Source organism: Procambarus clarkii, chromosome 57, assembly GCF_040958095.1.
Source record: "Procambarus clarkii isolate CNS0578487 chromosome 57, FALCON_Pclarkii_2.0, whole genome shotgun sequence".
NCBI lineage: Eukaryota > Metazoa > Arthropoda > Malacostraca > Decapoda > Cambaridae > Procambarus > Procambarus clarkii.
The window spans coordinates 15,872,249-15,899,442 of NC_091206.1; the positions used below are offsets into that span (position 1 = coordinate 15,872,249).

Genomic DNA, 27,194 nt, shown 5'->3' on the forward strand with positions numbered 1-27,194 from the left:
GCATCGCTAGAGCCGTCCAGTCAAGCAAGGAAAGCAACGATGGTTTAACTCACCTGTTCAACTTCACATCAAAGGCCCTGCCAAGCCCACCTAGGGCTGTGGCTAGCAGGTAAACAGGTATATTGACCTAGGACAAGGAAAGGGTACTTGTGGGAATGGAGTGCGGAGCGAGAGTGAGTAGCGGGGAGAGGTAGGATTGTCGTGTCACATGTATCGATCAAGTTCGGATGTTTGGCGACAGTTTCAGACGTGAGCCAGAGAGAGAGAGAGAGAGATGACGGGAGGGGGGGGGGGGGTCAGAAGGCGAGTAGACGGGAGGAGGCAGACGGATAGGGGAGGACAGACAGAGAGTTGACGGGAGTGGCCAGGGGGGGAGGGTCGTGGACGCTATCTACTGTGTTGTCAGAGCCCTCAATCCCTCCCTGGCCAGGATTCGAACCAAGGTTTCGTAAAAATTTTGGTTGCTGATGAGATTTGCATCATTGGCCTCGATTTCATTGCATGGAATGTTACCTCACAAACAACATTTCACAACGTAGTTAAGACACATTAACATTCCACTATGACATACCTCAATACTGATTGACGGAACAGGTTATTAACTGCGTGCACTTTCACTTATGTATGTGGTGAAGGTGATACAATTGACAGATATGAACGATAAATCGAGAGTTTGCATAAAGTTTGCGAATGTAGCAACTGGAAAATAACACACGGTTATAAAACTCTTCCAAATAGACAATACATTAGCCCACAACCTCCTTTGGTTTATTGTACACAGAGAATAGGAGCCACGTTTCCTCACAGGCAACCCGTCCTCGACTCAAGTCCATTCCATCCAGCGGTCAACCCCACAGACGCATTCATAAAATTTAACATGCTGTTCATTCAAAACGGGAATTTTCTCAAGTATAAATTGATATTATAATATATTAGCATATTGTGTATATATAGGCATAGGTTAGGTTAGGTTAGGTGTTTAGGTTCTGTTGGCGATTATTTGTATTTGTAGTACGTGGGTGAAGCATTTACAGCGTTGTGGTTCGAACAAAATTCGTCAGTGAAGCACTTGTTCCGGATATGTTCGAACGTCATCAGTTGTGAGTCGTGTGTAAAACGTTTTTCAATCAAAACAGAGGGTTTGGCGGGTGGGTGGAATCACTTTTGGGTCTTTGTTTGGAGAACGGGCTGGTCACAGGAGCCGACCCCTCGAAACTATGAAACAACAACAGAAACAGTAGTATGAAACGGAGGATCAGTAGGTAAATGAAGACGAGTTGACTTGGCGTGCAATGTGTAGATCCAATCAGTCCTGACACATTCGGTGTCCTGCTGTACGCCTCGCAAACGATATCGTCGGATGTGAGATGAAAATCCTGATAGAATAATTACCCGATATGAAACTGGAGACGAGTGACTCGTTGAGCTACGAGTCCCCACTGACCACACTTAGAAGGAAGATGACGAGAACACACGAGCTTAAACATACACTTGAACAAATCCACAAGGACCGTGACGAGGATTTGAACCTACGTCTGAGAGGATTCGAATCTTCGTCACGGCCTTTGTGGATTTGTTCATTTGATGCATCACGCTATTGTGACTTCTCTGTGTTAAACATACACTCTTAAGACAACATTTCCAGCCAAGAAACTCGTGTGAAACATTCAAGTCACTCGTGCAGAATTTGTTCAGTGTATGAATGAGGTTGGCAGCCATCAATATCATCTGTACGTGGATGAAGTCTGCTATACCTGCGTACGTCTAGGGCCTTCAGCCGGGCGCCATGAGGACACCTGTGTACGTCTAGGACCTTCAGGCTCCACGAGGACACCTGTGTACGTCTAGGACCTTCAGCCGGGCACCATGAGGACACCTGTGTACGTCTAGGACCTTCAACCGGGCGCCATGAGGACACCTGTGTACGTCTAGGACCTTCAACCAGGCGCCATGAGGACACCTGTGTACGTCTAGGACCTTCAACCGGGCGCCATGAGGACACCTGTGTACGTCTAGGACCTTCAACCAGGCGCCATGAGGACACCTGTGTACGTCTAGGACCTTCAGGCGCCACGAGGACAACGCGTCACCCTGGTCGTCGCCGGACAGGGCAGCACTAACCCGGCATTGATTGATGACACGACTATTCATAGCTTGGCTTGTTGATGTGCTAACGTGGTCCTGATGCTCATGCGGTTTTAATAAATAATGCGTCATATCATTTCTTCACATATTGAGTGAATAGCACAGCTGATGGTGGCGAGGTATTTGTTGGACATTGTTCTTGGGGGCCGTCTTAAGGATAGATGAAGAGCGACTTCTCTTGTTCACTGTTCCGCAGTGAACGAAATCACTGTACACTGTACGAAAATTGATGTACTGCAAACAGTAATTTCGTTAAGTGATGCAAACAAAAATAAAAACAATTCAGCAAACTACCAGCATTCCCAGAAATATTTACTGAAGTACATTGCATTAGAGAATTTGTAACTCTAATGCAGCTTTGTTATGTAACGGGGGGGGGGGGGGGGGTGGATACGGGTATATAATATCTTCGTTGTATTTCTGAATATATATATATACCTTTGTACATATGCACTTGCCAACATATGTTAATTGATAAATATGTGTATAAAACTACACAATCTTTCATAATCACCATCATTTTGCTCCGACCTGTCATGCGTTTTGTGACCATTCTGTCTGTCAAGCTAATCTGTTAAGGTCTATCACTTCATTACAAAGTAATGTAAGCCATAAGTGACCTGTCATTTGTTTCATTGATCTGCTCTAACTATTGTGTGAAAGAGGAGTCATATAATTTATAGAATTGCATACATATATTGAACGGGGTGAGAATAGCTTGAGCTACCTCATCCCTTTGTGTGTATTTTACCTCAATAGACTTATTTCAATTTCAATACATATATTTGATGAATGTAAAAATTCAAATTTATATCATATATGTATACAATAAATAAATAAATATTTTACAGGAAATACATGTAATTAATTATGTAAAACACACGAGAAATACCAAAAGAATGTAATAACGAGGAAAATACCCAAACTTTGCATTTATAACAATGCACAGAAAAGCAACAGTGCAGATTCAGAGCGTGACAAACGGCAGAGAACTTTCGCTCTCACACATGATAGCCAGACCATGGGCCACACCTCACAGCCACAGCCTTCCCCCCATCACAATATACCGCAGGCGACCCCTCACACCAGACCATGGGCCACACCTCACAGCCACAGCCTTCCCCCCATCACAATATACCGCAGGCGACCCCTCACACAGATCCATAACCTACACAAAAGGACCGTGACAAGAATGTGCAGCTTCAGGGCTTCCAAGTCCTGGTTCAAAACAATCCAGTGCTATCCCATCAAGAAAGTTTTCTTTTATCGTTAGATGGATGACTTCAAAATTTTTTTCTCTCCACTCTTAAGTCTCTGAATGTTCAAAGTTTTCCCCTTCAGACACTACAGCACCTCGTGGTCAATCTTTGGTTAAGGTGAGGAGAGAGGGGGAAGGGAAGGATATCTAGCTCGATGGTTAAGGAGATGATAGCCCCGCGGTCAAGCAGCAGGGAAGACCGCTAACCCCGCGGTCAAGAAAAGTGGGTACTCTTCGCCGTCTTTCAAGCATTTTGAATATGTCAGCATTCAAAGTTCCTCTTGACATAAATAATACCAGTTGGAATTTCACTAACATCATCTTACGCGGCAAATACACAAAGGGATTAGATTTAGACTTATGCCTTAAATCCAACATATCAAAATTTTCTTTAATAGGGTTTTCACTCAAAAATTTCCAGTAAATATGTTTTAAGCTGGATGAGTCTGATGAACTCAGCGGTAAGGGTGATTCCTCAGGCCTCGAAGCTGCAGCCAGTAACTGGAAACCCTCAAATGAATTGATTATGTAAATTTATTGCTCATCTTCCAAGTTTCTCGTTTTATATTCGTCTTGTAATTACATACTCGCCTCTATACTTGGTTGCAGGTGTCTTGTGAAACGCGGCCCAGTTACTCTAGATGCTATTTCCAGTAATGTTGTGAGCTCTGGTGTTTGGCTTTCTGACAGAGAGGCAGTTTCATGGGGTTAACACCACCTAGACGAGTAAGCATCACCCGAGTGGTTCTGCATCATACCTTTACTGTTGACCAGACCACACACACTAGATGGTGAAGGGACGACGACGTTTCGGGTCCGTCCTGGACCATTCTCAAGTCGATTGTCGATCTCATAATCGACTTGAGAATGGTCCAGGACGGACCGAAACGTCGTCGTCTCTTTACCCTCTAGTGTGTGGTCTGGTCAACATTCTTTAGCCACGGTATTGTGACTCATCGCCTGCATACCTTTACTATTTCTTCATATTCTGGCTTCTTGTCCTCTTATCTCAGCTCCTTGTCCTCATATCCCAGCTCCTTGTCCTCATATCCCAGCTCCTTGGCCTCATATCCCACCAGCTCCTTGTCTTTATATATCCCAGTTCCTTGTCCTCATATCCCAGCTCCTTGTCTTCATATCCCAGTTCCTTGGCCTCATATCCCAGCTCATTGTTCTCATATCACAGCTCCTTGTCCTCATATCCCAGCTCCTTGACCTCATATCCCAGCTCCTTGTCCTCATATCCCAGCTCCTTGTCCTCGTATCTCTTCCAAGTATCGTATAGTCATACCGGCTTAGCGAGTTCTCCAGATAATTACTTTAATATTTTATACTTCCTCCTGTTTGTTAAAATCTGCAGTTCCGGAATCAGTGATCTGGATTGACATTATCTGTCATATCAGGTCTGACAGCTTGCCAGGCCGCATCCTTAATTGTCACGTCATGAATGCTGGGGTTATTAGGCCTGTAGCCTTCAGCCTTGCCTGTCATATATATATATATATATATATATATATATATATATATATATATATATATATATATATATATATATATATATATATATATAAGAAGAAAGGTCAGGCACTGACAATGAGTTGTAATGTGGCACAGAGCAGTGCCCCGAGTGCCTCAGCTGTGTGTCCCCCTGATACATGTACGTGACACAGCAGTGCCACGAGTCCCCCCAGCTGTGTCCCCCTGATACATGTACGTGACACAGCAGTGCCACGAGTGTCATCACTCACGTGTCTTTTGCAATGGTGTAATCAGTCGTAAAACCAGTTTATTGACCCGAGGTTGATTATCAGAGAGTAATTACGCTTTCTACGAAAATAAGAAAGAAGTTCTCTCTCTCTCTCTCTCTCTCTCTCTCTCTCTCTCTCTCTCTCTCTCTCTCTCTCTCTCTCTCTAAAAGGGTATAGAAAGAGGGACCTAAATTATAGACCAGTATCACTGTAGATCGCTGTAACTGTTGACCAATATTAGTAGAGAAGATAGGGAGAGGGGTGAGAGAGATTGGGAAGAGAAGGGGAATAGGGGTAGACGGGAGAACTGAGGAAAGGGGGCAGGAAGGAAGGGGGGGGGGGGGAGAGAAGGGAAGGGGTGGGGGAGGAAGAGGGGGAGTTTAAAGAGAAGTAAGGAAGTCCAACATTTGGCAAGGTTCCAGGGATCAATCTTACAGTAAGAGGCCGTCGTCTCCGTTAACTGAAAATTACGAGCAGTTTAAGTGTGTATAATGTGTGTGTGTGTGTGTGTGTGTGTGAGTGTGTGTGTGTGTGTGTGTGTGTGTGTGTGTGTGTGTGTGTGTGTGTGTGTGTGTGTGTGTGTGTGTGTGTGTGTGTGTGCGTACTCACCTAGTTGTACTCACCTAGTTGTGCTTGCGGGGGTTGAGCTTTAGCTCTTTGGTCCTGCCTCTCAACCGTCAATCAACAGGTGTACAGGTTCCTGAGTCTATTGGGCTCAGGAACTCCCGTGTGTGTGTGTGTGTGTGTGTGTGTGTGTGTGTGTGTGTGTGTGTGTGTGTGTGTGTGTGTGTGTGTGTGTGTGTGTGTGTGTGTGCGCGCTCACGTACATGCATGCGTGTGCTGTGTGTGCTCACGTACATGCACGCGTGTGCTTTGCGTGCGGGTGTGTGCGCGCACGTGTAGGTGCTTCTCGTGCAACAATGCACCTTTGTTTCCCCTCAGACTCAAACAACAATACCGGACCGTTTTTTCCCTGCGACTCAATGTATGAGATGAATTCATTTATTTTTCCTTTGGAGACGCATAACATAAAAATATTGTTGCTTTTGTTAGAATGTCATCATTGTCAAGCAGGATTCTTTTTAGCGACATGTCGTTGCTTAATGAGCCAGGAATTAGGCCTCTCAGAGCATGATATCGTTGACATGCTTGCAAACACAGCCTGTAGAACACCAGTGGTGGAAACAAAATATGGGTGTCTTATCAGCAGTGACGAAGATAATAGTTAAACGAATGTATGATAAAAATGTTATTGATCTGATAAATTCCCAAACACGTGAAAGCTGCAGCATTAAATATTGTTATGAATACAATAGGAAAGGTGTTGATATATGGAACTAATAGAGCAAGAACTCGGTAATGTGATGGAATAGTTGGTCAGAATACGCCTGGAATATAGATGTATATTTGGCGGCTTTCTCCAATCTCAGATGTCGAGTAAGGTGTCTCATCCTCGTATTCTCAATAAGTAGACACTTCCCTGAAGTGGATGACCTGCCTCATACCACCCTCAGGACACAACAGTCGTGTGAGGTTATCATGAGAGGTTATCTTGAGAAGATTTCGGGGCTTTTTAGTGTCCCCGCGGCCCGGTCCTCGACCAGGCCTCCACCCCCAGGAAGCAGCCCGGGACAACTGACTAACACCCAGGTACCTATTTTACTGCTAGGTAACAGGGGCATAGGGTGATAGAAACTCTGCCCATTGTTTCTCGCCGGCGCCCGGGATCGAACCAGGGACCAGAGGATCACACGCCCAGCGTGCTGTCCGCTCGGCCGACCGGCTCCCTGTGCCCGGTAGCCGCACCATAAGTCTTGTAATATATTGTCTTCTGTAACTTAAACACTACGAGACTCAAGTTATTTTTGAGCTGATTAAATATTATTCAACAATTTAGTGATTATATTGAACTAGGGAGCTGTGATCCTGTGGTCCCGGGTTCGATCCCGGGCGCCGGCGAGAAACAATGGGCAGAGTTTCTATCACCCTATGTCCCTGTTACCTAGCAGTAAAATAGGTACCTGGGTGTCAGTCAGCTGTCACGGGCTGCTTCCTGGGGGTGGAGGCCTGGTGTAGGCCCGGGCCGCGGGGACACTAAAAAGCCCCGAAATCATCTCAAGATAACCTCAAGATAACTAGATTGCCATCCTTGTGCGCGCTAATCCCTCAATTCCCCTAAGTGTAATTTAGCTCTAAGCCTGAGTTTATCTGTTATTAACATTCTTTGATGATAATTGAATTGTAATTAAACTGCATATTGTTAATAGGTTATTAAGACGAAGGCTCTTACGAGTTCTTCCCTCTTCCTTACATAGCTAAATTATGCCATTCTCACCCTGATTCAAGATACATATAAACTGGTAATTAACTTCACGGTAGACAGCTTGGGGGTCGTATAGTGTCACCGTCATCACCGTTCACAGTATATGAACCACACAGTTGTGGTTCTCACATGTGCTGATATATGAAAATATATCAGACTCTTCATCATGGTTAAAAATAGAGTATTTGAGGTGAAATTTCCGTTGTATTTCATTTCGACATAAATTATCGTGTCGAATACTAGAAATATCTGGTCGGGTCTAGATGCCTTACTAGCTAACTGTTGGATTTCTTTGAGAGGCACTTGAGAGGCACTTGAGAGACACTTGAGAGGCACTTGAGAGGCACTGCTGCGAGTGTAGGAAGTTACACACAATTGAAGCCTAACAACTAATACAAAGTTCTGAAACTTACAAACTTGCTTACAAGAAACTTACAAGGAAGTCATACAATCCAAGATATAACTTTTAGACTTTGATTACTTTCAATTTTGGCCCGTAGTGTAAGTAGATATCACAGTTGTGTTAAACTAACTGCTTGCTGAAGACTCCGGCACTCTTAGGCTGCTTGCTGAAGACTCCGGCACTCTTAGGTTGCCTGCTGAAGACTCCGGCACTCTTAGGCTGCCTGCTGAAGACTCCGGCACTCCTAGGCTGCCTGCTGAAGACTCCGGCACTCCTAGGCTGCCTGCTGAAGACTCCGGCACTCTTAGGCTGCCTGCTGAAGACTCCGGCACTCTTAGGTTGCCTGCTGAAGACTCCGGCACTCTTAGGCTGCCTGCTGAAGACTCCGGCACTCCTAGGCTGCCTGCTGAAGACTCCGGCACTCTTAGGCTGCCTGCTGAAGACTCCGGCACTCTTAGGCTGCCTGCTGAAGACTCCGGCACTCCTAGGCTGCCTGCTGAAGACTCCGGCACTCTTAGGCTGCCTGCTGAAGACTCCGGCACTCTTAGGCTGCCTGCTGAAGACTCCAAGCACACACGACCGTCTTGACTATTGACTGTTGGGTAATGCAGGTGATCGGTCTTGTCGCTTCGAAATCCATTAAAGCCGACAAAGTCGCGTTGAGGAGCTCCTCGCGGTCACTCAGTCTGACCCTCGCTGCGGTCACTCAGCCTGACCCCTCGCCGCGGTCACTCAGCCTCGCCCCTCACATGTCTGTCAGCGTTGCTATGGCCACACACTGCCGTCACAGACAGCTGCTTGAGACTCAGTTATCCTATTAAAATTCCACGTATATTTAATCGGATTTCCGGAGGAGCGGAGCTGAAGAATTTTAAAGATTTATTCCCAATTCATAGATGTCATGACTGTCGAGGGACTCTGGTTTGATTGGGGGGGAAACAGAAATGGTTGGGCAAGTTTCTTTTTTTTTTACCTGGTGCGTATGTTCACCTAGTAGTAAAATAGGTACCTGGGAGTTAGGCAACTGTTGTGGGTAGCGGTGACCTGTGACGTGATCTTTTAAGTGTACCGATGAGGCAGGAACGTACGGTGAAAATAATAGCTTTGACTTAGGTTGCTCAGTGAATGCTGTGTGTCGCGCTCAGTCAGGTTAAACAGCGTCTGGGCTGGCCAGTAGCTGGATAGATGACCGCGTGGACAAGGGTTTTCACTGGTAAGGAGAGAGTTTGATGAGTCTAATGGACTTCTTTTCCATTCGATTCATCAAACGATATAGGAGTATGATCCACGGGTGGAGTATGATTCATGGGTGGAGTATGATTCATGGGGGAGTATGATCCATGGGTGGAGTATGATCCATGGGTGGAGTATGATCCATGGGTGGAGTATGATTCATGGGTGGAGTATGATTCATGGGGGAGTATGATTCATTGGTGGAGTATGATCCATGGGTGGAGTATGATCCATGGGTGGAGTATGATTCATGGGTGGAGTATGATTCATGGGGGAGTATGATTCATTGGTGGAGTATGATCCATGGGTGGAGTATGATCTATGGGTGGAGTATGATCCATGGGGTGGAGAATGATCCATGGATGGAGTATGATCCATGGGGTGGAGTATGATCCATGGGTGGAGTATGATCCATGGATGGAGTATGATCCATGGATGGAGTATGATCCATGGGTGGAGTATGATCCATGGATGGAGTATGATCCATGGGTGGAGTATGATCCATGGGGTGGAGTATGATCTATGGGTGGAGTATGATCCATGGATGGAGTATGATCCATGGGTGGAGTATGATCCATGGGTGGAGTATGATCCATGGGTGGAGTATGATTCATGGGTGTAGTATGATCCATGGGTGGAGTATGATCCATGGGTGGAGTATGATCCATGGATGGAGTATGATCCATGGGTGGAGTATGATCCATTGGGTGGAGTATGATCCATGGGTGGAGTATGATCCATTGGGTGGAGAATGATCCATGGGTGGAGTATGATCCATTGGGTGGAGTATGATCCATGGGTGGAGTATGATCCATGAGTGGAGTATGATCCATGAGTGGAGTATGATCCATGGGGTGGAGTATGATCCATGGGGTGGAGTATGATCCATGGGGTGGAGTATGATCCATGGGTGGAGTATGATCCATGAGTGGAGTATGATCCATGAGTGGAGTATGATCCATGGGGTGGAGTATGATCGAGCCAAGCATCATACTCCTGGAGGGATATGGGTGTATATCCTAGGTAGAGTTACCATCTTACACGCTCTTTCCAGATCTTTCTTGCCAGTATCTGTGTCCCTTTATTCTTCCTACTCTCCTTCCCTCTCTATCGGTCCCTCTTCCCTCTCTACTTCCCTCTCTATCGGTCCCTCTTCCCTCTCTACTTCCCTCTCTCTCGATTGTGGTCCAGGACGGACCGAAACATCGTCGTCTCTTCACCTTCTAGTGTGTAAGTTTGGTCAACATTTTTCAGCCACGTTATTGTGACTCTTCATCTGCTTAAATTTTCATTGGAGTATACCTGCTATGTTGATGTGAAAGTTTCGTAGGTTTCTAAACTTCTGCGATGAGAAATGTTACGTCAATGTCACGTCAACTGAGACCAGATATTGCCAAGGAATATTCCCTCGTCATTAATGCCACCATTAACTAATGAGGATCCACCAGCTCCCTCGGCTGCCGGAACTACTATCAGAGAATTTGATCACAGCCAGCAAACACAGCCAGCGACCAGCAAACATTGCCAGCGACCAGCAAACACAGCCAGCGACCAGCAAACACTGCCAGCGACCAGCAAACACAGCCAGCGACCAGCAAACACTGCCAGCGACCAACAAACACTGTCAGCGACCAGCAAACACTGCTAGCGACCAGCAAACACTGCCAGCGACCAGCAAACACTGCCAGCGACCAATAAACACGGCCAGCGACCAACAAACACTACCAGCGACCAACAAACACTACCAGCGACCAGCAAACACTGCCAGCGACCACACACCTGCAGATAACAATAACAAGAGGGAGAAGTAGTAGTTTATAAACCGTTCTCCATCACTTGTTCTTGCGTTCTCCTTCTTCGTTCTTCTCTGTTGCTCCTGTTTCTCCAACTCTAAGCTATAATGCCTATAATTCCAAATCCCTTTCATTTGTTCATTAACATCACTCAGCCTCCATCATGTTAGTGTTGCACGAGCTCACATAATATGAAACATTAAGAAACGTTTTCAATAAAATGGAGAGAAAAAGGCTGTGATTTAGGACACTAAGAATGACTGGGATAATATAAATACAATGTTCAAGTAAATGACGAATACATCTTCCATGGCATCTTGTATTACACTACAGGAGGAGCTGGTTGATACCTGGTTGATGGGGTTCTGGGAGTTGTTCTACTGCCCAAGCCCGGCCCGAGGCCAGGCTTGACTTGTGAGAGTTTGGTCCACCAGGCTGTTGCTTGGAGCGGCCCGCAGGCCCACATATACCTGCTTGATGGGGTTCTGGGAGTTCTTCTACTGCCCAAGCCCGGCCCGAGGCCAGGCTTGACTTGTGAGAGTTTGGTCCACCAGGCTGTTGCTTGGAGCGGCCCGCAGGCCCACATATACCTGCTTGATGGGGTTCTGGGAGTTGTTCTACTGCCCAAGCCCGGCCCGAGGCCAGGCTTGACTTGTGAGAGTTTGGTCCACCAGGCTGTTGCTTGGAGCGGCCCGCAGGCCCACATATACCTGCTTGATGGGGTTCTGGGAGTTGTTCTACTGCCCAAGCCCGGCCCGAGGCCAGGCTTGACTTGTGAGAGTTTGGTCCACCAGGCTGTTGCTTGGAGCGGCCCGCAGGCCCACATATACCTGCTTGATGGGGTTCTGGGAGTTCTTCTACTGCCCAAGCCCGGCCCGAGGCCAGGCTTGACTTGTGAGTGTTTGGTCCACCAGGCTGTTGCTTGGAGCGGCCCGCAGGCCCACATATACCTGGTTGATGGGGTTCTGGGAGTTGTTCTACTCCCCAAGCCCGGCCCGAGGCCAGGCTTGACTTGTGAGAGTTTGGTCCACCAGGCTGTTGCTTGGAGCGGCCCGCAGGCCCACATATACCTGCTTGATGGGGTTCTGGGAGTTGTTCTACTGCCCAAGCCCGGCCCGAGGCCAGGCTTGACTTGTGAGAGTTTGGTCCACCAGGCTGTTGCTTGGAGCGGCCCGCAGGCCCACATATACCTGCTTGATGGGGTTCTGGGAGTTCTTCTACTGCCCAAGCCCGGCCCGAGGCCAGGCTTGACTTGTGAGAGTTTGGTCCACCAGGCTGTTGCTTGGAGCGGCCCGCAGGCCCACATATACCTGCTTGATGGGGTTCTGGGAGTTCTTCTACTGCCCAAGCCCGGCCCGAGGCCAGGCTTGACTTGTGAGAGTTTGGTCCACCAGGCTGTTGCTTGGAGCGGCCCGCAGGCCCACATATACCTGGTTGATGGGGTTCTGGGAGTTCTTCTACTGCCCAAGCCCGGCCCGAGGCCAGGCTTGACTTGTGAGAGTTTGGTCCACCAGGCTGTTGCTTGGAGCGGCCCGCAGGCCCACATATACCTGGTTGATGGGGTTCTGGGAGTTCTTCTACTGCCCAAGCCCGGCCCGAGGCCAGGCTTGACTTGTGAGAGTTTGGTCCACCAGGCTGTTGCTTGGAGCGGCCCGCAGGCCCACATATACCTGGTTGATGGGGTTCTGGGAGTTCTTCTACTGCCCAAGCCCGGCCCGAGGCCAGGCTTGACTTGTGAGAGTTTGGTCCACCAGGCTGTTGCTTGGAGCGGCCCGCAGGCCCACATATACCTGGTTGATGGGGTTCTGGGAGTTCTTCTACTGCCCAAGCCCGGCCCGAGGCCAGGCTTGACTTGTGAGAGTTTGGTCCACCAGGCTGTTGCTTGGAGCGGCCCGCAGGCCCACATATACCTGGTTGATGGGGTTCTGGGAGTTCTTCTACTGCCCAAGCCCGGCCCGAGGCCAGGCTTGACTTGTGAGAGTTTGGTCCACCAGGCTGTTGCTTGGAGCGGCCCGCAGGCCCACATATACTTGGTTGATGGGGTTCTGGGAGTTCTTCTACTGCCCAAGCCCGGCCCGAGGCCAGGCTTGACTTGTGAGAGTTTGGTCCACCAGGCTGTTGCTTGGAGCGGCCCGCAGGCCCACATATACCTGGTTGATGGTGTTCTGGGAGTTGTTCTACTCCCCAAGCCCGGCCCGAGGCCAGGCTTGACTTGTGAGAGTTTGGTCCACCAGGCTGTTGCTTGGAGCGGCCCGCAGGCCCTCATATACCTGGTTGATGGGGTTCTGGGAGTTGTTCTACTCCCCAAGCCCGGCCCGAGGCCAGGCTTGACTTGTGAGAGTTTGGTCCACCAGGCTGTTGCTTGGAGCGGCCCGCAGGCCCACATATACCTGGTTGATGGGGTTCTGGGAGTTGTTCTACTCCCCAAGCCCGGCCCGAGGCCAGGCTTGACTTGTGAGAGTTTGGTCCACCAGGCTGTTGCTTGGAGCGGCCCGCAGGCCCACATATACCTGGTTGATGGTGTTCTGGGAGTTGTTCTACTCCCCAAGCCCGGCCCGAGGCCAGGCTTGACTTGTGAGAGTTTGGTCCACCAGGCTGTTGCTTGGAGCGGCCCGCAGGCCCTCATATACCTGGTTGATGGGGTTCTGGGAGTTGTTCTACTCCCCAAGCCCGGCCCGAGGCCAGGCTTGACTTGTGAGAGTTTGGTCCACCAGGCTGTTGCTTGGAGCGGCCCGCAGGCCCTCATATACCTGGTTGATGGGGTTCTGGGAGTTCTTCTACTCCCCAAGCCCGGCCCGAGGCCAGGCTTGACTTGTGAGAGTTTGGTCCACCAGGCTGTTGCTTGCAGCGGCCCGCAGGCCCACATATACCTGGTTGATGGGGTTCTGGGAGTTCTTCTACTGCCCAAGCCCGGTCCGAGGCCAGGCTTGACTTGTGAGAGTTTGGTCCACCAGGCTGTTGCTTGCAGCGGCCCGCACTGGTGAAGGTTACAGTGTCATGTCTGAGGACGTTTTTAAACAAACAAATGGACGAGCCTAATGTCAATTGTATTCCCTCCAGGTATGTGTATTATGTCGCCACTCCCAGTCTCGCTTCATGCAGGTCGGCGTTCAATTCCTGATCGTCCAAGTGGTTGGGCGCTATTCCTTCCCCCCGTCCCATCCCAAAATCCTTATCCTGACCTCTTCCCAGTGCTATATAGTCGTAATGGCTTGGCGCTTTCACCCCTGAAAGTTCCCTTCCCAGCGGCCCGCAGCATGGGCGTTGCATGCTGATCTTGCTCTACTTTAAGACGTATGCTCCTATGCTCCTCCTGGCATGCTCCTTCTCCCATCCTCTTCTTTCTTCCCCTCGCATCATCCTCCTTCCCACATACTTGTTCTCCTATCATCAGTGTGCTCATTTTCTCCTGTTCTCTTGGCATATATTACATTGGCATCACTTGGCACATTCACGCGGAACGTCATATGGTGCTACATATCTACATATATGGTTCTACATATAAGCACTCCTCGCACTGTATATATCAATTGTGTATGTTGACCAAACCACACACTAGAAAGTGAAGGGACGACGACGTTTCGGTCCGTCCTGGACCATTCTCAATAGTAATAATATTAATATTGGACCATCAGAATGGTCCAGGACGGACCGAAACGTCGTCGTCGTCTCTTCACTTTCTAGTGTGTGATTTAGTCAACATTTTTCAGCCACGTTATTGACTCCTCGTCTGCATCAATTGTGTACGCTTGCTGGCCAGTAGATAGCGTGCCTGGCCATTGGACATGTAGAATCCATCAATGATGGATCAATACGAGGAATGTGAAGGGTAGAGGATGTCAATAGTGTCTCGTTCTCTAGTTGGTGACCAAACTGGGTTGTCGGTAATCCATTTAGTGTTGGATGATCAATATTGGCGATATGTAAATGTGCTGTAACTTAGTTACATGTGGCCAGAACGTGATCTGTACGTGGCTGTATGTGGCCAGAACGAGCGAGAGAGAGAGAGAGAGAGAGAGAGAGAGAGAGAGAGAGAGAGAGAGAGAGAGAGAGAGAGAGAGAGAGAGACAGAGAGAGAGAGAGAGAGAGAGAGAGAGAGAGAGAGAGAGAGAGAGAGAGAGAGAGACAGAGACAGAGACAGAGACAGAGAGAGAGAGAGAGAGAGAGAGAGAGAGAGAGAGAGAGAGAGAGAGAGAGAGAGAGAAAGAGAGAGAGAGAGAGAGAGAGAGAGAGAGAGAGAGAGAGAGAGAGAGAGAGAGAGAGAGAGAGAGAGAGAGAGAGAGAGAGAGAGAGAGAGCACCACCATGAATATTGTCTCCATTTCTCAACAAATTTTCCATTTTAGCGTCTTAAGCTGTCAGCATCTCGACATTTCATTCGTTATTTTAATCACTATTTTTAAGATTTTGTTTTTCCTCTATTTTCCATTAGTGTTAGGCTTCTTCCTGCGAGTAGATGAGGGGCATTAGTCAATAGTTTCAGTGGGGTGAGAGGCTCAACAATCTGTTTCAGTGGGTTTATGTTTGGCTGTGTGAAATTAAACAATATTTTGGAATTAGGGTTGTTCGGTGATGATTTTAATCACGTGTAAAACCCCCTCTATTTTTTTTCTGTCCGTATTTACGTATTTGTAGAGGTTTTCGTATGATATATTTCCTTATTTTGGTAAGATTGATCGTTTCTGGGCGCTAATCTCGCTCCAGTGTGCTAATGTCTTTTCTTAAGCACAGTGATCAAGATGTTATAGATTCAGCTACTGAGAACAAAAAGTTGCAAGTAGCACGGACTATGGTGAGCCCGTAGAGTGACCAAGAGTGTGCGTAAGAAGTGGACGTACTAACGTGGTGTTCAGGATTAGGACAGTCTTCCCAGGCTGAAATCCGAATGATTTGGCAATAGAACTTTTGATTCGATTTACCTTCTGATAGTCATTGTAAATTATATGACTTGCTTCACGTTTATGGTGTATATTGTACCTGACCATTTTCCTTATGAAAAAGGGTCATTTTCATTCATTTTCATTTTCATTTCCTTATGGAAAAGCACCATTTTCCTTCATGGTGCCTCTCATATTCTTCATTCATCATATTTTCTCTCGTCATTTTTATTGTTCATGAGGTTTTCATCTTAAGTGATCATGGTGTCTCTTGCCTTAAAAATTATTTCAGAACTTCTGAAGACACGCAGAGTATATTCACGGAGAGTATTTCAAGGAGAAGCAGAGTTATTCTTCAAGGACAACTCATGTTACTAAGCCAGGTCAACACAGTTAATCAGGAAAACCATTTAGGAAGCAAAATCTTCGTTCGCTGATGACCTTGTAACCGTAAATGTCTTAATATATTTATCAGTTATACATATAATACTTAATCATCTCGCCGTGACGAGATGATTTAAGATGATTCGAAGACGCCAGCGAGAATCAGAATGTAACTGTGTAATGATCTGGGGCTCAGATCATTGGTTCTCCCTTCTCCCCTCTTTTCCCTCTCCTTCTCCCCTCCTTTCCTTCTCCCTCTCCCCTCCTTCCTTCTCCCCTCCCCTTGGCCGTCATTCGTCTCCTCTCCTCTTCCCCCCCCCCTGTCGCCCATTTGTCAGGGTCAAGAGGTTGACCTGAGGGTAGGGTGGTCGTGGATACCTTGGCTTCTCCCACTCAACTTCCCCACTCAGATATTTCCCTCTCCACCCCCTCTCATCCCTCTCTGTCCCTCTCAGCAGCGGCCTTCCCCATACCAGGCAGAGTCAAATGTCCCTACTCCTATCTTAGAGGAGACAGGCTTGAACATAAATTATCAGTTTTGTAAACATTGCTCGCAGGTGCCTGGGCTCCATAGACGCGCCTTGTCCCCCTTCTCTTTAGCTGGAGAGAGCTGACTCAATCTTCAGGAATTCATGTAGCTTTCCACGACAGATCAGTGAAGGTGATTGGCCTGAGATAAGGGCCAAGTCCTTATTGGCCCTAGAGAGCCAGACCTCAGGCCAACGTGTTAAATGGTTGGCCATTGCCAAAATAATGGGTGGAGCCCTGGGGCTGTATTAGATGGTGGGAGGAGCAATCCTTCCCAGCAATAAGTTGGAAAAACTAAATTTCATCAGTGTGTCTTGGGAGTGTATTAGGAACAGGGCCGCAAGCCCGTATCCTCGGGGCTGAGGGCAGCCATCAACATCGTGGCCGTAGTGCGGGTATTTAAGGTATCGTAGCACTTGAGTTTTTGTGTCCTCGGTAAATATCCATTGTGCCTCTAGGGAAATAGAATAGGTTATGTGTTCAAATTGTCTTGATTTACATGTTTCATAAAATAAATTGTATAGCTTGTCCAGTGGTATTCACTTAACTCCCCTTTGATATATTTTGCTACTTTGTCATTTTTTAGGTGTTGTATTGGAAGCCCCCCCAGGTTCTCCTAACAATTAATCGATACTAAAGTTGCCCTTGGTTTTAAATTAGTAACGTAAATTACACAAACTAATTTTCCAAAAGTTATTACTGAAATTCATATTACCCGGAGTCCCATGGTTACTGATTCCTTGCCTTCCTGGGGGATCGGTGATTGACACATTCAGGTATGGTTGGTCGGGAAGGTGGTGGCAGTGTAAATGTGTTTTGTTATTGTTTTTTTTTTTAACTAATAACCCTTGTCCTTGGTGTATCTTCCTCATTTAATATTCCTCTTACATACGTGGCAGTCCAGTGAGGGGTCATACTGGACTGTAACAGTGTTAAGCTGGGGTATTGAGTGAAGAGACAGAGATGTACAACAGAGAGCGTATATTACGATCACGAGAGATAACAAGATAACAGGATTAATACTGGGGAACATTGGGTTATTACAATAGAGGCCGCGGTTATTACGACGGGGTAAGCGGTCGTTACAATGGTGGGGGCCCGTCGCGACCCACACATGCCCCAGTGGCCAGATTAATTTTAGTTTCATCGTCAGGAGCCGCGGCTAACACAGAATCCATCTCCCACAACCAATTTTCCACACAACGGTTGCGTTCCACTTTATTCGATGGGAGTTCAGCACAATTTAACCTTGGTAACGACAACTTCGGGAGTGACGCCACAAGTCCCGGTCTATAGGATGGAGTACTAGGAATGTAAGGGGGTGCCTGACCAGGGGTGGGAGGAACTATGAGGGGTTGGGTGAAGGATGGGGAAAGGGGTTGGGAGAGGGGTGAGGAGGGATTTCCCAGTGACCAAGGGGCTACCCCAGGTGAGTAACTATTTGAGGCACTACTCTGATAAGGTGGTTGTTGACCCTGTTGTTGATTGTGTGAGGGTTGTGAACCGTTCTGTCCTTGTAGTAACTGTAGCAGCATCTGTAGTACCTGTGGTTGTTGTTGTGCAACCTGTTGTACTTGTTGTTGTTGTTGTGCTACCTGATGTACCTGTTGTTGTGGTGCAAACTGTTGTGCCTGTTGTATTTGTTGTTGTTGAGCAACCTGTTGTATTTGTTGTTGTTGAGCAACCTGTTGTATTTGTTGTTGTTGAGCAACCTGTTGTACCTGTTGTTGTTGAGCAACCTGTTGTATTTGTTGTTGTTGAGCAACCTGTTGTATTTGTTTGTTGTTGAGCAACCTGTTGTATTTGTTGTTGTTGAGCAACCTGTTGTACCTGTTGTTGTTGAGCAACCTGTTGTATTTGTTGTTGTTGAGCAACCTGTTGTACCTGATGTTGTTGAGCAACCTGTTGTTGTTGAGCAACCTGTTGTACCTGGTGTTGTTGAGCAACCTGTTGTATTTGTTGTTGTTGAGCAACCTGTTGTATTTGTTGTTGTTGAGCAACCTGTTGTACCTGATGTTGTTGAGCAACCTGTTGTACCTGTTGTTGTTGAGCAACCTGTTGTACCTGGTGTTGTTGAGCAACCTGTTGTATTTGTTGTTGTTGAGCAACCTGTTGTATTTGTTGTTGTTGAGCAACCTGTTGTACCTGATGTTGTTGAGCAACCTGTTGTACCTGTTGTTGTTGAGCAACCTGTTGTACCTGGTGTTGTTGAGCAACCTGTTGTATTTGTTGTTGTTGAGCAACCTGTTGTACCTGTTGTTGTTGAGCAACCTGTTGTACCTGGTGTTGTTGAGCAACCTGTTGTATTTGTTGTTGTTGAGCAACCTGTTGTACCTGTTGTTGTTGAGCAACCTGTTGTACCTGGTGTTGTTGAGCAACCTGTTGTATTTGTTGTTGTTGAGCAACCTGTTGTACCTGTTGTTGTTGAGCAACCTGGTGTACTTGTTGTTGTGCAACCTGTTGTACCTGTGGTTGTTGTTGTGATCCGTTTTGCCCCTGTATTAACTGTAGTAGCATCTGTATGGCTTGTTGTTGTGCATCGGGTTGTACCTGTTGTAATTGTTGAGGTTGTGGGGGTGGTGTGTGTACGTTCATAAGCCCAGGGATCGTCAGACCTTGAGAACCCGCAATGGCATCATCCCCGGGAACTCCTTGTTCAACTGGTGTGGATGTTCTAATAGTGGGGTCCACAACCCCATCACCTATCGCCTCACCAATCATCGTGATGTCCGCTGAGCCAGAGCCCCCCAATGAAATCCTGCTTTCGTCCAGGGCTGCCGCCCCTTGGGCACCCGGATCCGTTACACCCCCCGTGGGGTTCGCTTGGGGTCCCTCCGCAAGGGCTAACGTCTGTACTGCCCTCACCAGGTGAGGGTCTGTCGATGGTGCTCCCCCGGTAGCCTCGTCGTCTACCATACCTTTACTCCTGAGCTTCATGTGCTTATCACACGACATATTCTCGGTAAACCTCGCAACCTAACCCTACCTGGGGAAAACAGGCAAAGTTCTGATCCCGCCAAGCGATTGCGGTGAAATTTTAACACAACCCCGATCTCAACAACTAATCACTCGCTCAATAATCTCTAACCTTTTATGTTAAACCTCTTGAACATCTAGACCGGAACTACTCTTCATTCACGTCGGTCACCGCGTTCCACAGCCCCAGTGAAGACCATAAATTACCGAAGCTTGTTGACAGACGATGACAGCTGTCGGTGTCAGTGTCTCGCTGACTACTAATAAGGACTTGGCCCTTATCTCAGGCCAATCACCTTCACTGATCTGTCGTGGAAAGCTACATGAATTCCTGAAGATTGAGTCAGCTCTCTCCAGCTAAAGAGAAGGGGGACAAGGCGCGTCTATGGAGCCCAGGCACCTGCGAGCAATGTTTACAAAACTGATAATTTATGTTCAAGCCTGTCTCCTCTAAGATAGGAGTAGGGACATTTGACTCTGCCTGGTATGGGGAAGGCCGCTGCTGAGAGGGACAGAGAGGGATGAGAGGGGGTGGAGAGGGAAATATCTGAGTGGGGAAGTTGAGTGGGAGAAGCCAAGGTATCCACGACCACCCTACCCTCAGGTCAACCTCTTGACCCTGACAAATGGGCGACAGGGGGGGGGGAAGAGGAGAGGAGACGAATGACGGCCAAGGGGAGGGGAGAAGGAAGGAGGGGAGAGGGAGAAGGAAAGGAGGGGAGAAGGAGAGGGAAAAGAGGGGAGAAGGGAGAACCAATGATCTGAGCCCCAGATCATTACAACTGGCTGTCAGTCTCCCATAATAAATTTCCCATTTTTTTCCCGCTAGTAACAGCAAAATCACCATAACACTTACCAGAATTCTTCTCTTCCAGATGCAGCCGCTGAAGAATGACTGGCTAACGACATGGGCCTCTCACAGTGGTTGATGTCAGGGTACGGGCGAGGCTGGCACTCTCTACTGCCTCTCTGGTGCCAACAGCCACACTCACCAGGGTCTAAGTGTCCCCACACAGGCAGCAGTCTCACGGAGGGTCGAGGGGCCACTGCGGTAAAACATGGACGCTTCTTTAGCTTAGACTATATAGATATCTCGTGTTGAGATAATAATATTAAGCGAAGAGAGCCATTAGCCAGAGAGAAACTGCATCTCGTGCTGGAAGAGGCTTTATAAACATTAAGAGAATTACAGTGAATTTGAGAGAAGTTATTAAAATGTTTTTTTATCACCAAGAAGAAAAGTTATGATCTGACACAAAATTGATGACATCAAAAGTAGAAATGTTGCTAACATAAAAAATACAGTTGGGATGACGTCTGTTTTGTAATGCCAACCTCCTCCTCCTCCTCCTCCCACCTGTAACAGATTAATATATTTTAATGTTTCCCATTAATACTAGAAAACGATAAACCAGAGAAGATGGGTTTTGGAGTGTCCAAGTGCATATGTGGAGACGTGGGACGGAGAACGAGGCGGAGGGGCGGCAGAGGCCACGATAAACGGAACAAGTTTAGCTTCTTCGCCCTACAGGAAACACTCTCCTTCAATGAGCAAAGTCGAGAGAGGTGAGTACCGCTTGTGCCTTGCCGTGGTGGAAGTTGTCTAGGGAAAATAATGAGGAAAGTTATTGTCTACCCTCTTGTTTATGTTGTAGAAGATGGAAGATGAGGAATAGTAGAGGGGAGAGACGAGCATATTTTGGCAAGTGAGCGTTCTTTGTCGCTGTTACTTCTGCTTACAAAGTCTCTTCTTCCATGTTAAAACTCGAAGTTCGCATTTTGCCAGTAAGTTCGTTCTCGATTCACAGTCCAGAATCCTGAGTTCGAATCTCGAGCGGAACACAAATAGTTGGGCATGTTTCCTTTTTTTTTTTTTTTTTTTTTTGAGATATATACAAGAGTTGTTACATTCTTGTACAGCCACTAGTACGCGTAGCGTTCTCGGGCAAGTCCTTAATCCTATGGTCCCTGGAATACGATCCCCTGCCGCGAAGAATCGTCTTTTCATCCAAGTACACATTTTACTGTTGCGTTAAACAGAGGCTACAGTTAAGGAATTGTGCCCGTAAATCCTCCCGGCCAGGATACGAACCCATGACATAGCGCTCGCGGAACGCCAGGCGAGTGTCTTACCACTACACCAACGGAGGACTGTTCTCCCAAACGCCTTTGTTCACGGAGTTAGTCAACTCCTGTGGAGCTGCATCCTGGTGAAGGTTAGTACCTCGACCTCGGAAAATACCTCGAGGACCAGCTTAACGTATATACAATCACAAGCTTCCTGTCCCCCAACAAAACTAATTATTTGCCTGATGTTGTTGTTGTTATAGATTCAGCTACTCGGAACAAGTTCCAAGCAGCACGGGCTGTGATGAGCCCGTAGTGGACTTACCTGGCACAGGAGCGGGGCTGTGAGTTTTTGCCTGATTTTACCCGAGCTTTAACGTTCCTTGATGTCTGGTGCTCGCGGGCCGCACGAGTGCCTCGGTGACTATACCCGTAAGTGCCATCCAAAACTGGCACTGAATCTGGGCTTGTTTCCGCCCCCGGTCCTCTTCCATTCCGTCCATCGTGGCGGAATGTCCCCATCTCCATTACGTCCTCTTCCATCACGTCCCATCTGAGGCTCGCATTCTTGATAACTTGTTCTGAAGGCCCCATTCCGTCTCGCCCAGTAGAGGAGACGGTAGAAGGTTGAGTGGTAGAGGGTTGCTTTAGTAGAAGAAGTAGAAAGGGAATGTGTGTGGGAGCAGATGTGGGAGAGTGGATGGAAGGTGCACGGAGTGGAGTACGTGGGGGAGATATGGGGGAGGCAGATGACCCCAAGTTATTCTCCTCCTTCTCCTCCTTCTCTTTCTTCTAGTTCCTGCCTTTATCATATTCCATTTCTCGTTGGGTCATATCTTTCCAAAATAGACACAAGCGTTCCATAATCCTTTGCTCACATATCATATTCCTAAACGTAGTTGCCTTTCCGGACTGAATACCTCGTGTTCAAAAAAATATATATATATATATATATTATATATATATATATATATATATATATATATATATATATATATATATATATTATATAATGTGTGTACAAGATAATTAGATTATATCGCGTATAATAATCCTAATCATCCAAATAACACACACAAACATTTATAATTGTGCTCATAAATTAACATAATTAGGTTAAAATATTTAATTTGCAGTTTTGGTGTCACCTGGTGTCTAATATTTCCAGACTCGGAGAGAGAATAATTCATTGTTGTTGCATTTCTGAACACTTTTTAATAAATTCCCATTACTTAAAAAAGTAATCCATTAGACTTTAAATAATGTGTGTGTGTGTGTGTGTGTGTGTGTGTGTGTGTGTGTGTGTGTGTTTGTATTCACTAGTTGTGTTTGCGGGAGTTGATCTCTGCTCTTTCGGCCCGCCTCTCAACTGTCAATCAACTGTTACTAGCTACTGACTATTTTTTATATAATAATATATTATATTATTATATAATAATTTTATATAATAATTATATATTATAATTAATATAATATTAATGTGTGGGTGTGTATGTGTGTACGAGCGCGTGTGTGAGCGCGTGCGCCTCACGTAACTAACCTTGGAGGACAGAACCAAGTTATAATTAGTGTGGCAGGTGAAGTGACACACCAGAGTCCAGGTGATCACAGGTGGCCCGAGGAAGACCCTCCACCTGTCTCTCACCACCTGCACACCTTAATGATTAAGATATCATCATTATCATCATCATTATCACTATCATTATTGACAAAACCAAAAAAAAAAAAACGGGCCGTGATGAGGATTCGAACCCATGTGCTGGATATTCCCAGGCTCACACGCCCCCAGACCAAAAAAAATACCTGTGATAAAAACACCTGCAGACAGGTCAAGACATTGTCTGCAGATGTTTGGGAACACCAAGCGCATAGGTTCGAATCGCCATGACAGCTCCTTCGGATTTTTTTCATTAATGCATCATGTTAGTATGATTACTTTCCGTATAATAATTATTATTACGGTAACATCTTTCATTAAGGCTTAATCCAGGTCATGCTTCACTGGCCTCTTGAAAACATTTAACAAATAATGTTATATATATATTTATTTATTTATATGATATATATTAGTGTATCCTCTCAGAAAGAGAATTGTTCTCTAGATTGATGGCCAGATGTTCTCTCTGTTCTCTCAATACTCTGCAATTTAAACGCAAGCCGCTGCAAGTTTCGAAATGGTTTGAGTGTTAATTAAAACGTCGTAATATCGACGACTTAGGAGACACCAGTCATGCAACCTGTCTTCAGGCTAGGCTCGTTAAAGCAGCGCCTCCCTCCCCCCCCCCCACATAGGTTAAGTTCTGCGTTTAGGTTCTGTTGGTGATAATTTGTATTTGAAGGACGTGAGTGAAGTATTTATAGCGTTGTGGTTCGAACAAGGGGTCGTCAGCGAAGCACTTGTTCGAGAAATGTTCGAACAGAGGGTCGTCAACGAAGCACTTGTTCGATAAATGTTCGAACAGGGGGTCGTCAACGAAGCACTTGTTCGAGAAATGTTCGAACAGGGGGTCGTCAACGAAGCACTTGTTCGAGAAATGTTCGAACAGGGGGTCGTCAACGAAGCACTTGTTCGAGAAATGTTCGAACAGGGGGTCGTCAACGAAGCACTTGTTCGATAAATGTTCGAACAGGGGGTCGTCAACGAAGCACTTGTTCGAGAAATGTTCGAACAGGGGGTCGTCAGCGAAGCACTTGTTCGAGAAATGTTCGAACAAGGGGTCGTCAGCGAAGTACTTGTTCGAGAAATGTTCGAACGTCATCAGTTGTGCGTCGCGTGTAGACCGTTTCTCGGCTGGCTTAGCGACCATTTGGCCTTGGCTGATGAGGCCAAGCTGCCGTCTTGACAGGTTGGGTGGCTTCCTAAGCTTCAACTGGGTTAAGCCACATCAAATTTGACGTTTGTCAAATCGTGAGACCGGCCCACTTTCACACGTCTCTCTTAATCCCCCCCCCCGCTCTCTCAACCGTGATATCAACCGTACTCATCAATCCCGCACTTATCAACCGTGTTATCAACGGTGGTTTCATCTGTGCTTGTATGCATCACATCTACGAGCGGCTCCTCTACTCCACACACAACAACTTACGAGCGGCTCCTCTACTCCATACACAACTTACGAGCGACTCCTCTACTCCACACACAACTTACAAGTGTTCCTGCTGACTCCACTTTCACTCCACGTTACTGGAGTGTGGTTTAAAATAGCCCTCCTGAACCGTGAAGCAAAAAATCAACATTTTCAATATTGACACAACTTTACACTTGTATGTGTGAGGGAGGGGGGTGGGGGGAAGCGAAAAGGGGGGGGGGGTGGTAAGGGGGGGGGGGAAGGAGAGAAGGGGAGGGGTCGTTAGGGGGAGGTGTAAGGGGGGAAGGGGGTATTAGGGTACCCCTCATAAATGAGGATAATTCCCCTTGTATAATACTAAAAGGGAAGAAATCAGGAGAATATTGTTAAGAAAAATATATAAGAAAAAATAAATAATATAAATAAATAATATAAATAAATAATAAATAATATAAAAATAAAAAATAAAATTAATATATAAGAAAAAATAAATAAAAGCAACGCGAGTCACGAGGTAAACATAAATAAACAATCCAGTAATGGAATTGATTTCGTTGTGGAAAAAAAAAATCCTTGAAGCCCCAGTTGGTCCCCCGGGTTCATTCCCGCCAGACGTCGCCCAGGTTAATTATATCACCTGGGACAGGTGGGTGGCCGGGGTGTGATGATGACAGGTGTCATATAAGGTGGTAACTCATCCTCAGGTATGTCGTTTAAGGCGGTAACTGACCCCAGTTATGTCGTTTAATGTGGTAACTGACCCCAGTTATGTCGTTTAAGGTGGTAACTGACCCCAGTTATGTCGTTTAAGGTGGTAACTGACCCCAGTTATGTCGTTTAAGGTGGTAACTGACCCCAGTTATGTCGTTTAAGGTGGTAACTGACCCCAGTTATGTCGTTTAAGGTGGTAACTCACCCCAGTTATGTCGTTTAAGGCGGTAACTGACCCCCAGTTATGTCGTTTAAGGTGGTAACTGACCCCAGTTATGTCGTTTAAGGTGGTGACTGACCCCCAGTTATGTCGTTTAAGGTGGTAACTCACCCCAGTTACCGTCCCTATAATCGTCTTTCTATAGACTGGGAAGCAGGGAGAAGCTGTGTATTATCGTCTCTCTCTCTTCCACGTCTTCATTTGCATATTAAATGGAATTTAAAGGGGGATCATACTCCTCTCTCTCTCTCTCTCCTCTCTCTCTCTCTCTCTCTCTCTCTCTCTCTCTCTCTCTCTCTCTCTCTCTCTCTCTCTCTTTCTCGTTAACCCTAATTTTGAGCCGTTCTTTGTTTCTCTTCTTCATTTCGTTATGTTCATTTCACTCTGTGGATTTTGCTTCTCGAGTAGTAATTCTCTTATTCGTTTGATTGTCTTTGATGTCTGTTATGTCTTGTTTCTGTTTCTCTGTACAGTATCTGTCTATCTGTCTACCCTTTGTTTCTATTTCTCTGTCTCTGTTGGTGTGCCTTTGTTTCTGTTTCTCTCTGTCTGCCTTTGTTTAAGTCTCTCCATTTCTCCCTGTCTGCCTGTTTGTGTGTCTGTCGCTGTCTCTCTGTTTTGTCTCTCCCTATCTCTATCTGTATCCAAATTCTCTGTCCAGGAAATATCAGAAATATAAAGGAGTAGAAGGGAGAAGAGGAGACAATATGCTTAACAAGTGTGAAGATGTACCGCCTGGGAAACTATAAGAACATAAGAACAGAAGAACAGAAGAACAGAAGAACAGAAGAACAGAAGAAAATAAGAATATAAGAATATAAAAATATAAGAACATAAGAATACAAGAACACAAGAACAGAAGAACATAAGAACAGAACATAAGAACATAAGAACAGAAGAACAGAAGAACAGAAGAACATAAGAACAGAAGAACATAAGAACAGAAGAACATAAGAACAGAAGAACATAAGAACAGAACATAAGAACAGAACATAAGAACAGAAGAACAGAAGAACAGAAGAACAGAAGAAAATAAGAATATAAGAATATAAACATATAAGAACATAAGAACACAAGAACACAAGAACAGAAGAACATAAGAACAGAACATAAGAACATAAGAACAGAAGAACATAAGAACAGAAGAACACAAGAACAGAAGAACATAAGAATAGAAGAACATAAGAACACAAGAATACAAGAATCAAGGAAACTACAGATGACCTATAGGCCCCATACGTAGCAGCTCGTATCGCTATCCAAAAAGAACAGAAATAAGAACAGAAATGTGAAATTTTCTCATAGTTTGATCGCTCCTGTCGAGAAGGGAAGACAGGCCATGGAAGATAACGAATTTCAGAAAGCTCAGCTGAGACACAGAATATTGTAAGTGGAAATCTCACAGCTGAGAAACACGGAGCAGATTGATCAGACTACGAGGAAAATATTATATGAAATAAG

General features: G+C 46.3%; 2 protein-coding genes across 2 annotated transcripts in view; one reads left to right on the top strand and one right to left on the bottom strand.

Moving 5' to 3' along the window:
- LOC123745010 (serine/threonine-protein phosphatase with EF-hands 1) overlaps positions 1-27,194 on the top strand; it is a 104,688-nt gene that overhangs the window by 17,361 nt on the left and 60,133 nt on the right. Inside the window, 2 exon segments of the mRNA XM_045725259.2 lie at positions 20,543-21,186; positions 21,188-21,233. Coding sequence (XP_045581215.2) covers positions 21,088-21,186; positions 21,188-21,233 — 145 coding nt within the window. The 5' untranslated portion in view covers positions 20,543-21,087.
- Positions 9,377-10,072, bottom strand: LOC138353358 (uncharacterized). The gene has a single exon (XM_069306354.1). The coding sequence runs from the start codon at positions 10,070-10,072 to the stop codon at positions 9,377-9,379; it is 696 nt and encodes a 231-aa protein (XP_069162455.1).

Coding starts and splice junctions, on each gene's coding strand:
- LOC138353358 (XM_069306354.1), bottom strand. CDS start 10,072: ATGGATCATACTCCACTCATGGATCATACTCCACTCATGGATCATACT.